Raw genomic sequence first — 15,316 nt, 5'->3', positions numbered from 1 at the left:
TAACTCTTAAGAAAATCAATGGACACATACATAATGTCTATAATGTAATAAAAATGTGCTGGACCGAAGGAAAACACAACAAAACTCTGACCTGAGCTGTGAGATGTAGGGCAGACACTGGAGGAATCCCCTCACTTCACTCTCTTCATCTGTCCAGTCTATCAGCTCTACTGGTTTCTTCTCTGTTTGGAGTTTCAGCACTTCTAGGAGGATGGAGCTCTTTCTCTCTGAGAGCTTTATGGACCAGACTATTAGGAAATAATTTGTAAGTTAAGAAAACAGAAGAAAAGGTTATGAGTAAAGTATCTCGTTCACATGTTTCAAACGTATCTTACCATCTACCGGTACTGGTGTTTCCACACTAGGTTTGCTAGTGATGTCCTCATAGACAGCGGAGACTCTGACTCTATAGCAGGTGCTGTGAGGAACAGTTAAAGTATATTCACACTGAGGTCCTTGTGTTAGTACTGATGACCAGCCCTCCAGTCCTGCTTCTTTATACTCAACCATATACCGCAGCACTGGACAATCTTCATCGGCTTCAGCCTTCAGCCAGGCAAATCTGAGAGTGTTTCTGTTCAGTTTATTCACCAAGGGTTGCCCAGGTGTTGCTGCAAGAGCAGTATGAAAGTTCATAATCTTGCTGAAGCTACTCATACAGCCCTTATCAATAACTGAATACCTCAGCTGAAATTGTTTGCCTGATGTAAGTCCTGAAATAATGAAGGTTTCCTCAACAGATTTGGGATAAAAAATGATCTGTTTCCAAGTATTGCTGTTCTTTCCATTATCACCCAGAGCTCTGTACTCCACAAAATACCTCTCAAAGATTCTGTTTTGTGTTTTACTCATTTTTAGAGATATGCTACAATGTTTTATGTGAGATATTTGGTTGAGATTTGGCTTTGCCTGAAGTTTCACATTTCTGCTCATAATCATCCCAGCATGGTAAAACTGCACAGAGTATTCTGGAACACCATCATCAGGTACAAATGCAGCAATGAACTCGGTTTGCTTTGCATCTTCATTTGTCTCTTTGGCAGCAATGAATACTTTAAAATCAGAAAGTACTTTCTGACTGACACAAAAAGGTGTTAATAACTGCAGTGTATCTTCTGGCTTTCTGCAATCATATGTGGTCAAACAGCAGTTTTTCATTGATTTAATGTGCTGATTCAGACCTGTGAGAAAATGATCGTCAGCCTCCATTGATGAAATAGTGAAGCAGAACACACTACTCCTCCGATGATCATTAATGACATGTTGAAGCTCTTCCTGTGATTTCACAATAGCTATGTTCACTGCTCTGCACTCATTTAAAACGACCAGCTCAGTTTTCTTCTTCTCAATCCAATGTTGTGTATTCTCTGGATTGAATAAAGACTGAACACAGTTACTGATAAGTTCTTGAAAACTCTTCTCTCCTTCACCTTCTTTGACATTTATGCATCCAATAATCTCAGCAGCTTTTTTCTGAAACTCAGTAATGTACTCTTGTAGAAAATCTGAAAAGTTCTGAATTTTTTCTTCCAAAGCAGGAAACCAAGTAATCAAAGTCAGATTCTCATAGTCTGTGATCATGTCCTGACAGATCCTGATCTGTTTTCTCAGATGTTCAAGAATGTTCTCAGCTTGATGTATCAAGTTTTCACTGATTCCACTCAGTGCACACACTGAGCTCTTGTCCAGTTTCTTCAGAGGGTACAACCAAACCTTTAGAGGAACTGCACTCTCACCTTTAGATCCAAGCAGTGTCGGCAGAGAACCATATATCTCCACAGCCTTATCAAAAGACACTGGACTCTCCCAGTCGCCCACATCAATGTACAGACTGCAGTCATATAAAATGCTGTTTGCCTTTTCAGTATCATTAAGACTTGAGTACACATCTTCTGCACTGATGGTGGTGGATAGCTTCTTGATAAGATTTTCCATTTCTGTATTTCTCTCTGTGCTGATTCTCTCATTATCAAAAACAAAGAAAGCTTGGGCTCCATAGAACACAGCGATGACTACGTGTGTAGCTTTGGTTGCATTAATGACTGAAGCAGAAACTCCTTCCTGTAACAGTCTTTGGCTTATCATGTCCATTCTGGTGGTGGTTTTATAGTGTAGTGTAAATCTGTCCTGATGTTGAGACTGAACTGGGTGATTCAGAAAGGCTGCAGCTCCATTTATCTCCATCAGTCCACACAAAGCACTTACTCGTAACATAGGTGACATTTCAAATGCTTTGCATCTCTCCTGAAGGGAGTCATCTTCCAAAACCTTCAGATGTGTTTTCAGTAGGGGCCAAGATATTCTGTTACTTGTTACAGTGTGGTTATCCCAAATTTTACCATCTGTAAACACATTCACAGCACATTCTTTTACTGCACATTTCGCATACTTTTTTTTAGTCCAATACATACAATATCATTTCACATCAAAGTAGACTAAGAGGAGGGAGTATGGGATATTTTATTGTAAAAATGTATCATAAAGTCAAAGAACATAGCACTTTTATTTAGCAGATGTTACTAAAGGACGAAATAAGCATTTTCCACCCAATTAGTACTGTAAAATGTAGGATGGAAAAAGAAACATAACATGAGCATGTATTTTACTACATTTGATCTTTTAAAATATCTCTGATTTAAAATAGTTTACTTACAATATTAATAACTAAGCTAGATGATAGTCCTAAATGAGCAAGCTAGACTAACCTGAAATAAATGATTCATTGCGACAGTCATATAACATTCCAAGATCCAGAGGACGTCCAAGCGCAGCAATCTCAGCTACATCCATAGGCAAATCTGTGAGTAATTTAGGGGTGAAAATTGCACGGTTACATTTAGAAGATGACAGCTATTTTAGAACAAACCTTGAAAAACATTAAAAATGTAAACATATTTTTAACCATGATATATAAAGAAAGATTAAAAGCACATATCTTTGCCTGGATTGCAAGACACCACAGTAAACATTACACTCTCTTTCTAGTTATATTTCACAAATTATTTCACAAATTTTCTAATTGTGGAGGAGTTCAATGATTGTAAATGTACAATTGAAAAAAAACAAAAATTCTATGGTAAAGTCATGGAATCGAGCCAAGATTGGAATATCTGTTAACAGATTTAATTTCAAATTATACTATTTACATTCACTAATTAGGAGATACTTTTATCCAGTCACTTACAAAAAAACGTACTAATATGTATTTATTAATTGAAAGTATGTCCACTAAAAATAAGTTACTACTAAAATAATCCAACTGTGATATTTCTGAGACTTGCGGTTAAAAAGCTTGTAAGAGAAGTGTCATACCATTATCGGACAATCCACTGTAGAAGCACTTAGTTGGATTCAAATCAGCCTTCACGTCCATTGAAATCTAAAAAAATATTTTATATACTAAATTCTTTTCCAGACAACCAAACACCCCCCCCCCCACACACACACACACACAGACAGTATCTCACAAAAATGACTACACCCCGTATATCTTCTCAAAGGCAAATACTATAGAAATTAAACTGTGTGCTGCTTTACTGTACTTAAAATAACTTAACATACAGCCATTAATGTCAAAATAGCTGGCAACAAAAGTGAGTACACCCTAAGTCATAAAGGATGTACGTTGATTAACCATACAAAGCCACATGTCCTAGTCTGAATGCCAGCCGAACTCAGCCCCGCCCACAACATTTGAGCTCTGGCGGTTCGGTCTGGATTCGATCCATAGAGGAGCAATTATGCCCAAATAGAAACTGTTCAGACCAATGAAATCATCAGGGTGGGCTTTAGACGATGATGGACCGATGATAAACAGTAACGTAATCATCCACATCATCAAAGGCGCTTGGGTTATATTTTTTCAAATCCTAAATGGAGAGCTTGTTCGTATATGGTTATCTTGTTATTTTGGCAAGGTTGCCTGCTAAAATTCACATTCATGAGTTTATATATGACATAATAGTCACTTCAACAAGCGGACATGGAAAACAACCCGCGGGAAAAAACGTGGACTTGGCAATACAGTGCAGTTGAGCTCTGTTGGCATTTGACAACTAACGTAATACGTTGCTTCGTTGCTCTGATTTGTTGTAGGTCTATTCAATTGATGTCTTTCCTGGTTCGGTTGAAACACGCCCTTATAATCACAGCCCAATGGAGCAGTTTCAGACTCATATTCTGACTAGAATTGAGTATGACCACGTCAGGATACACGTCTTACTGATCACGTCCATTTTTTGTGTACTGAGCAGTGGGTGTTCAACATAGCACCATACTTCTAAGAACTCTCTGAGGATTTGAGAATTAGAATTGTTGCTCTCCAAAAAGATGGACTAGGCTGCAAGATAGGCAACACCCTGAATCTGAGTTACCTGAGTACATTGGCCAAAGTCATACAGAGGTTTTCCAAGACTGATTCCACCCGGAACAGGCCTCACAAGGGTTCAATCAAAGAAGTTTGCAGAAGCTGGCTTCAAAAAACAGACACATGAGTGCCAGCCTTGCAGAAGTGGAAGGACCACTTGTCAGTACTCAGACCATACGCTACACACCACAAAAAGTTGGTTTGCATGGCCATTGTCCCAGAAGGAAGCCCCTTCTAAAGCTGGTTCACAAGAAAGCCTGCAAACAGTAATCAATGTGCTGAAGACATCCTGTCCAAGAGCATGAATTACTGATACCATGCCCTGTGGTCTGATGAGACCAAGATAAACTTGTTTGGCTCAGATGGTGTCCAGCATGCATGGTGATGCTCTGGGGAGGAGTACCAAGAAAATTGTGTCTTTCCTACAGTCAAGCATCACGGTCTGGGGCTGTATGAGTGCTGCTGGTACTGGGGAGCTCTGCTTCAATGAGGGAAACATGGATTCCAACATGTACTGTGATATTCTGAAGCAGAGCATGATGGTCTCCTTTCAGATAAGCAGTTTTCCAACATGATAACTACCCCAAACACACCACCAAGATGACAACTGCCTAGCTGAAGAAGCTGAAGATATAGGTGGTGGAGTGGCCAAGTATGTCTCCAGACCTAATCTCTATTGAGCAGCTGTTGGGAATCCTCAAGTGGACGGGGGAGAAGCACCATGTGTCTAACATCCAGCAGCTTCGCGATGTCATTATGGAGGAGTGGATAAGGATCCCAGCAACAACCTGTGCAGTTCTGTTGAATTCCATGCCAAAGAGGATTAAGGCAGTGCTTGGTAACAATGGTTCTCATACAAAATATTCACACTTTCGACAGTTTTGACATGTTCACTTTGGTGTATTCACTTTTGTTGCCAGCTATTTTGAAATAATCGGCTGTATGTTAATTTATTTTCAAGGTACAGTAAATCTATACTGCAATTCCAGTAGTACACTGACAATAAAATATATCCTAGTTTTATATATACTAAAATAGTTGCTGAATGAATATACTAAAATGTAAGGGGTTTACTCACTATATATATATATATATATATATATATATATATATATATATATATATATATATATATATATATATATATATATATACATATATATATACATATATATATATATATATAATATATATATATATATATATATATATATATATATATATATATATATATATATATATATATATATATATATATATATATATATACATATACACAGACACACACACATCCATATTTAGTATATTCATTCAGCAACAATTTTAGTGTATACAGTATATATATATATATATATATATATATATATATATATGTATATATATATATATATATATATATATATGTATATATATATATATATATATATATATATATATATATATATATATATATATATATATTCGGCCCCTTGAACTTTGCAACCTTTTGCCACATTTTAGGCTTCAAACATAATGATATGAAACTGTATTTTTTTGTGAAGAATCAACAACAAGTGGGACACAACCATGAAGTGGAACGAAATTTATTGGATATTTAACTTTAACAAATCAAAAACTGAAAAATTGGGCGTGCAAAATTATTCGGCCCCTTTACTTTCAGTGCAGCAAACTCTCTCCAGAAGTTCAGTGAGGATCTCTGAATGATCCAATGTTGATCTAAATGACTAATGATGATAAATACAATCCACCTGTGTGTAATCAAGTCATCAGTATAAATGCACTGTGATAGTCTCAGAGGTCCGTTTGAAGCGCAGAGAGCATCATGAAGAACAAGGAACACACCAGGCAGGTCCGAGATACTGTTGTGGAGAAGTCTAATGCCGGATTTGGATACAAAAAGATAGTGATGGCCAAATGAGGCTTCCTGAACCACTGAGGCTTTCCAGCCCATTGGTTCACCAAAAGGTTCATTTACCTGAAGCCTCATGAAACAGTGTGCTCCCTAGTGACACCTGCTGTCCAAAGCAATGCATCGCACACAAATCTACTCATCCTGAACAACCAAACTGTCATAGTGTGGGCACACCCTTTTTCTATTGCCTGTGTATTAATAAAGTATTTTACTCTGCTTGTATTAACCTATGTACACACAACTCACACAAACACACAACTTTGTGTTCAACTATTCAGTAGATCTTTAGGTTAGTGATGATAGTGAATGCCCAGAATGATTGTAAATAAATTATTGTGAGTGTTGCGCTGATTGGGAGTGCAATAGTGCTGTGCTTATGGGACTGGAATTCTGGAACAGCAAATGGGAAAAGCTTTCCCTAATATAGTTCCCTAATACAGTCTAGTCTTATATTAATATTATTATTAATAATAATAGCAATAATATATATATATAATAATAACACTACTACTAATATAGGCTATATATATATATATATATATATATATATATATATATATATATATATATATATATATATATATATATATATATATATATATATATATATATATATATATAATTACGTAGTATAGGTATTACACCTAGATATAGGCTAATTTACTCTAATAATCTACTGAACTATGTATAATTTACTCTAATAATCTACTAAACTAAGTATAATGTAATATAATATATAATACAAGCTATGATATATAATGATATCGCTACTACATACAACCAACACCTCAACACCAATGCAAATGCCTACTGCAAACCCCACAAGAGGCGCGAGGTTTCGAACAACTTTTATCCGAAAGCGATACTCCGAATGAAGCAATGACGTATTCAAAAGAAAACGAGGCCTCGTTTGTCATCGTCACGTGATTTTCACGGAAACGATACAAGCCTCGAATCGGGGCTTCATCTGGAACGCCCCTTTTTGCTCGACACAAGCTCCGGAGCCTCGCTTCAGATGTCCCATCACTACAAAAAGATTTCCCAAGCTTTAAACATCCCAAGGAGCACTGTGCAAGCTATAATATTGAAATGGAAGGAGTATCAGACCACTGCAAATCTACCAAGACCTGGCCATCCCTCTAAACTTTCGGCTCATACAAGGAGAAGACTGATCAGAGATGCAGCCAAGAGGCCCATGATCACTCTGGATGAACTGCAGAGATCTACAGCTGAGTTTGGAGACTCTGTCCAAAGGACAACAATCAGTCGTATACTGCACAAATCTGGCCTTTATGGAAGAGTGGCAAGAAGAAAGACATTTCTTAAAGATATCCATAAAAAGTGTCGTTTAAAGTTTGCCACAAGCCACCTGGGAGACACACCAAACATGTGGAAGAAGGTGCTCTGGTCAGATGAAACCAAAATTGAACTTTTTCAAAATTGGCAACAATGCAAAACGTTATGTTTGACGTAAAAGCAACAGAGCTCATCACCCTGAACATACCATCCCCACTGTCAGACATGGTGGTGGCAGCATCATGGTTTGGGCCTGCTTTTCTTCAGCAGGGACAGGCAAGATGGTTAAAATTGATGGGAAGATGGATGGAGCCAAATACAGGACCATTCTGGAAGAAAACCTGATGGAGTCTGCAAAAGACCTGAGACTTGAACGGAGATTAGTCTTCCAACAAGACAATGATCCAAAACATAAAGCAAAATCTACAATAGAATGGTTCAAAAATAAACATATCCAGGTGTTAGAATGGCCAAGTCAAAGTCCAGACCTGAATCCAATCGAGAATCTGTGGAAAAAGAACTGAAAACTGCTGTTCATAAACGCTCTCCATCCAACCTCACTGAGCTCGAGCTGTTCTGCAAGGAGGAATGGGCAAAAATTTCAGTCTCTCAATGTGCAAAACTGATAGAGACATACCCCAAGAGACTTACAGCTGTAATCGCAGCAAAAGGTGGCGCTACAAAGTATTAACTTAAAGGGTTGATTTTTTTTGCGCACAAAAACTGTTCTCGCCGCTTGGTACAATTATTGCACAGCCACTGTAGTAAGATGGACTTTGTAACTATTCTTTAGTGCCTTTTATGGGTCTTGTGAGTGGGTCAGTGAAAATGTACTGAATCCCAATGGAGGCCTTTCTGAAGCCTTTCTCAGCCATCAGCTTTCAACAAAAATATCTTAATTTGTGTTCTGGAGATAAACAAAGGTCTTACAGGTGTCCAACGACATGAGGATGAGTAATTAATGAAATCATTTTCATTTTTGGGTGAACTAACCCTTTAAGGGGGTCTGAATAATTTTGCACGCCCAATTTTTCAGTTTTTGATTTGTTAAAAAAGTTTGAAATATCCAATGTTCCACTTCATGATTGTGTCCCACTTGTTGTTGATTCTTCACAAAAAATTACAGTTTCATATCATTATGTTTGAAGCCTGAAATGTGGCAAAAGGTTGCAAAGTTCAAGGGGGTCGAATACTTTCGCAAGATATTATATATATATATATATATATATATATATATATATATATATATATATATATATATATATATATATATATATATACACACACACACACACACACACACACACACACACACACACACACGCACACGCACACGCACACGCACGCACGCACGCACGCACGCACGCACGCACCCACACACACACACACACACACACACATGTTGGTCTATGTGGTTTACAGGGACTCTTCATAGGCGTAATGGTTTTTATACTGTACAAACCGTATTTTCTATCCCCTTACACTGCCCCTGCCCCTAAACCTACCCATCACAGGAAACATTCTGCATTATTACTTTCTCAAAAAAACATCATTTAGTATGTTTTTAAGGCCATTTGAATTATGAGGACATTTGATATCGTCCTCATAAACCACATTTATAGTGTAATACCAGTGTAATACCCATGTAGTTATACAAATGTGTGTCCTCATAAACCACATAAACAGGCTCACACACGCACACGCACGCACACACACACAGGTGCTTGTCATGTTAGAATATCATCAAAAAGTTGATTTATTCAACTACTTCCATTCAAAAAGTTAAACTTGAATATTATATTAATTCATTACACACACACTGATATATTGCAAATTATTATTTCTTTTAATTTTGATGATTATAACTAACAACTATGGCAAAATCCCAAGTTTAGTATCTCAGAAAATTAGAATATTACTTAAGACCTGTACAAAGAAAGGATTTGTAGAAGTCTTGGTCAACAAAAAGGTATGAACATGATAAGTATGAGCATGTACAGCACTCGTATCGCATCTTGCTCTTCACAATACCCAATAGATTTTCTATGGGGTTAAGGTCAGGCGAGTTTGCTGGCCAATTAAGAACAGGGATACCATGGTCCTTAAACCAGGTACTGGCTGCTTTGGCCCTGTGTGCAGGTGCCAAGTCCTGTTGGAAAATTAAATCTGCATCTCCACAAAGTTGGTCAGCAGCTGGAAGCATGAAGTGCTCTAAAACTTCCTGGTATACGGCTGCATTAACCTTGGCTCTCAGAGAACACAGTGGAGCAACACCAGCAGATAACATGGCACCCCAAACCATCACTGACTGTGGAAACTTTACACTGGACCTCAAGCAACGTGGATTGTGTGCCTCTCCTCTCTTCTTCCAGACTCTGGGACCCTGATTTCCAAAGGAAATGCTAAATTTACTTTCATCATTGAACATAACTTTGGACCACTCAGCAGCAGTCCAGTCCTCTTTATTTTTAGCCCCGGCGAGACGCTTCTGATGCTGTCTGTTGTTCAAGAGTGGCTTGACATGAGGAATGCGACAGCTGAAACCCATGTCTTGCATACATCTGTGAGTAGTGGTTTTTGAAGCACTGACTCCAGCTGCAGGAGTTATCCCTATTGGTTTTTGCTATTGTCCCCACTTTTTTCTACCACATCCTGTCCTTCTCTTCGCCTCTCTATAAATGTGCTTGAACACAGAGCTCTGTGAACAGCCAGCCTCTTTTGCAATGACCTTTTGTGCCTTGTGCAAGTGTCAATGGTTGTCTTTTGGACTACTGTCAAGTCAGCATTCTTCCCCAGTAGCCTACAGCAGTGGTTCTCAAACCTGTCCTTGGGACCCCTCACCACTGCACATTTTGTATGTCTCCCTCATTAGACACACCTAATTCAACCCTGCGTCCCAATTCGCATACTATCCATCCTAAATAGTATTCGAAAATAGAATTAGTATGTCCCAAATCGTAGAATGTTGAAAAGAGTATTCCAAAGATTCCTGGATGGTTTACTATTTCCGGTCCGAATTCAAAGTATGGATCGATGGGCACTCTAACAGCTGATATTGCCCACAACCCATTGCAAGTTGGACAAGGATTCGATCAGAACTACAAACGCGGATAAAAAGCGTTAAAAAACTACAAACATGACGGATGTGCGAGTTCGACGGTTTAGTAGAGAAGTTTAGATAAAGGGGTTTGAGTGACCAACTATCAATATTTAACCTGACAAAATGTATTTATTCAGTGTTGTCCACATTATATTTCACCTGCCGCAGCATTGTGAACTTTTTTAATGACACGTTTGGCCATTAACTTTTAAATTCATCATTATATTTAAACTGCAAACACATGAGGAGAGTCTCTGGCCCACAAAGACCAACACATGGCAGATCAACGAGCGGCTACATTTCTCTCCGATACGGTAGGAGATTCAACTGAATGTGGAGGATTTTGAACTGTGACGAATCTGACGATGATTGGCAGGGCAGATAAATGGTGACGGGATGCACGTAACTAAGCGACAGAGTCCATTAAAGATGGTGAAGTAGTATGTCCCGAAGCTTGCATACTTTTCTGCTACACACTCAAAAGTATATACCTTTTCTTCACAAAAAGAGTACATACTTTTAGGACATAGTATAAGTGGGCGAATTGGGACGCAGCACAGGTCTTGCAGACTCTACTAATGAGTTGATAAGTTGAATCAGGTGTGTCAGATGAGGGAGACAGGTTTGGGAACTAGCATAGATATCCATAATAAAGGCTAGATATCTCGTGTGCGCTGTTGGCCAATGGAGGTCGCCGTCCGCAACTGGCGGCCATCTTGTCACAGGCAGCTCGCTCACTTGTAACAGTGTGTTTTAATGGTGCATGTACTTTTAAATAACCATAACTTGCTCAATTTTCAACCGATTTTCAAACTGTTTCATTTGTTATAAATGTCAGAGATGTAGTTATGACACTACATGCTTATGAATAATTATAACCATGGACTTCAATATGAAAGTAACATTGAACAGAACAGATAGGTGCAATGAATATACACACACAAGGTATTTATGTTAAATCAACATATAGGCTTCTAAAAATGTGTACCGAACAGCAACATGAGAAATTCTATATATTTACACACATATACAGCTCTGAATTTTTTTTTCAGAGCCAGCTATAGCTATATATATATTTTTTTTTTTTAAAAAAAAAATAATAATAAAAAAAATTATATATATATATATATATATATATATATATATATATATATATATATATATATATATATATATATATATATATATATATATATATATATATATAAATTCTTATTATAAAAGCATATATATATATATATATATATATATATATATATATATATATATATATATATATATATATATATATATATATATATATATATATATATATACAGTCTTGTTCAAAATAATAGCAGTACAATGTGACTAACCAGAATAATCAAGGTTTTTAGTATATTTTTTTATTGCTACGTGGCAAACAAGTTACCAGTAGGTTCAGTAGATTGTCAGAAAACAAATGAGACCCAGCATTCATGATATGCACGCTCTTAAGGCTGTGCAATTGGGCAATTAGTTGAAAGGGGTGTGTTCAAAAAAATAGCAGTGTCTACCTTTGACTGTACAAACTCAAAACTATTTTGTACAAACATTTTTTTTTCTGGGATTTAGCAATCCTGTGAATCACTAAACTAATATTTAGTTGTATGACCACAGTTTTTTAAAACTGCTTGACATCTGTGTGGCATGGAGTCAACCAACTTGTGGCACCTCTCAGCTGTTATTCCACTCCATGATTCTTTAACAACATTCCACAATTCATTCACATTTCTTGGTTTTGCTTCAGAAACAGCATTTTTGATATCACCCCACAAGTTCTCAATTGGATTAAGGTCTGGAGATTGGGCTGGCCACTCCATAACATTAATTGTGTTGGTTTGGAACCAAGACTTTGCCCGTTTACTAGTGTGTTTTGGGTCATTGTCTTGTTGAAACAACCGTTTCAAGGGCATGTCCTCTTCAGCATAGGGCAACATGACCTCTTCAAGTATTTTAACATATGCAAACTGATCCATGATCCCTGGTATGCGATAAATAGGCCCAACACCATAGCAGGAGAAACATGCCCATATCATGATGCTTGCACCTCCATGCTTCACTGTCTTCACTGTGTACTGTGGCTTGAATTCAGAGTTTGGGGGTCGTCTCACAAACTGCCTGTGGCCCTTGGACCCAAAAAGAACAATTTTACTCTCATCAGTCCACAAAATGTTCCTCCATTTCTCTTTAGGCCAGTTGATGTGTTCTTTGGCAAATTGTAACCTCTTCTGCACATGCCTTTTTTTTAACAGAGGGACTTTGCGGGGGATTCTTGAAAATAGATTAGCTTCACACAGACGTCTTCTAACTGTCACAGTACTTACAGGTAACTCCAGACTGTCTTTGATCATCCTGGAGGTGATCATTGGCTGAGCCCTTTGCCATTCTGGTTATTCTTCTATCAATTTTGATGGTTGTCTTCCGTTTTCTTCCACGTCTCTCTGGTTTTGCTCTCCATTTTAAGGCATTGGAGATCATTTTAGCTGAACAGCCTATCATTTTTTGCACCTCTTTATAGGTTTTCCCCTCTCTAATCAACGTTTTAATCAAAGTACGCTGTTCTTCTGAACAATGTCTTGAACGACCCATTTTCCTCAGCTTTCAAATGCATGTTCAACAAGTGTTGGCCTCATCCTTAAATAGGGGCCACCTGATTCACACCTGTTTCTTCACAAAATTGATGACCTCAGTGATTGAATGCCACACTGCTATTTTTTTGAACACACCCCTTTCAACTAATTCAACTAATTGCCCAATTGCACAGCCTTAAGAGCGTGCATATCATGAATGCTGGGTCTTGTTTGTTTTCTGAGAATCTACTGAACCTACTGGTAACTTGTTTGCCACGTAGCAATAAAAATATAAAAAATATACGAAAAACCTTGATTATTCTGGTTAGTCACATTGTACTGCTATTATTTTGAACAAGACTGTATATATATATATATATATATATATATATATATATATATATATATATATATATATATATATATATATATATATATATATATATATATATATATATATATATATGCTTTTATAATAAGAATATCACTTTTTTTCTGTATATATCAATCAATATTTATATACAGATAAATATATCAATATTTATTAAACAAAAAAAAACATGCAAACTAAGTTTATTTTAACTAGACAAAAGATTGGTTGTCATAAAATCGTTATTGGTGTCAATAAAACCTATATAATTGAACAGCTCGATTGTGGTCTCAGCCTTGATAACATGCATGTAAGTTATAGCCGTGATACCACAAGCTGCACGATTAAGTCGTTTATGGAACGAAAAGCTGCAATTTCAATGTGTTAAAGCATCCAGATGTGTAGCCATGTTAATAACGTTTGTAAGAAACCAAACCATTTGTAAATCCGTCAAGATTTCAGCGAGATAAGAGTATTTATGTTCGTACAGATCACTCATCTTACATCAGGTTCCACAGAGCCCGACAGAAAGCTTGCCTGTGACAAGGTGGCCGCCGGTGATGCCGATGGTGACTCCGCCGTAAGATATCTAGCCCTTATTATGGATATCTATGGGAACTAGTTTGGGAACCACTGGCCTATAGACCTGAGAGGTAATGTAAAGGCATTTGCAGGTGTTTTGAGTTAATAAGCTGATTAGAGTGTGGTAGAGTGAGGTGTCTTCAATATTGAACCTTTTCACAATAATCAAATTTTCTGAGATACTGAATTTGGGATTTTCCTTAGTTGTAAGATAAAATAAAATTTGTAAGAAAAATGTAAAATAAATAAACATTTGAAATCTACAGTAGTAGTCTGTTTATAATGCGTGAATATGATATATAGGTCCTTCTCAAAAAATTAGCATATTGTGATAAACTTCATTATTTTCCATAATGTAATGATAAAAATTAAACTTTCATATATTTTAGATTCATTGCACTCCAACTGAAATATTTCAGGTCTTTTATTGTTTTAATACTAATGATGTTGGCATACAGCTCATGAAAACCCAAAATCTCAAAAATTTGCATATTTCATGCGACCAATAAAAGAAAAGTGTTTTTAATACAAAAATATCAACCTTCAAATAATTATGTTCAGTTATGCTCTCAATACTTGGTCGGGAATCCTTTTGCAGAAATGACTGCTTCAGTGCGGCGTGGCATGGAGGCGATCAGCCTGTGGCACTGCTGAGGTGTTATGGAGGCCCAGGATGCTTCGATAGCGGCCTTAAGCTCATCCAGAGTGTTGGGTCTTGCGTCTCTCAACTTTCTCTTCACAATATCCCATAGATTCTCTATGGGGTTCAGGTCAGGAGAGTTGGCAGACCAATTGAGCACAGTAATACCATGGTCAGTAAACCATTTACCAGTGGTTTTGGCTCTGTGAGCAGGTGCCAGGTCGTGCTGAAAACGAAATCTTCATCTCCATAAAGCTTTTCAGCAGATGGAAGCATGAAGTGCTCCAAAATCTCCTGATAGCTAGCTGCATTGACCCTACCCTTGATAAAACACAGTGGACCAACACCAGCAGCTGACATGGCACCCCTGACCATCAATGACTGTGGGTGCTTGACACTGGACTTCAGGCATTTTGGCATTTCCTTCTCCCCAGTCTTCCTCCAGACTCTGGCATCTTG

General features: G+C 37.3%; 1 protein-coding gene across 1 annotated transcript in view; it reads right to left on the bottom strand.

Annotated features, from left to right (window-relative positions):
• The window catches only part of si:ch211-281l24.3 (uncharacterized), a 146,062-nt gene that overhangs the window by 94,127 nt on the left and 36,619 nt on the right, over window positions 1–15,316 (bottom strand). The window contains exons 17-20 of the mRNA XM_067450756.1: window positions 3,313–3,379; window positions 2,706–2,798; window positions 336–2,342; window positions 92–248 (exon numbers count right to left, since the gene is read on the bottom strand). Coding sequence (XP_067306857.1) covers window positions 92–248; window positions 336–2,342; window positions 2,706–2,798; window positions 3,313–3,379 — 2,324 coding nt within the window. The remainder of the gene's footprint in view (window positions 1–91; window positions 249–335; window positions 2,343–2,705; window positions 2,799–3,312; window positions 3,380–15,316) is intronic.

The sequence above is a fragment of the Pseudorasbora parva genome, chromosome 8, assembly GCF_024679245.1.
Source record: "Pseudorasbora parva isolate DD20220531a chromosome 8, ASM2467924v1, whole genome shotgun sequence".
Classification (NCBI taxonomy): Eukaryota; Metazoa; Chordata; class Actinopteri; order Cypriniformes; family Gobionidae; genus Pseudorasbora; species Pseudorasbora parva.
This window is presented reverse-complemented; position numbering and strand designations above follow the sequence as displayed.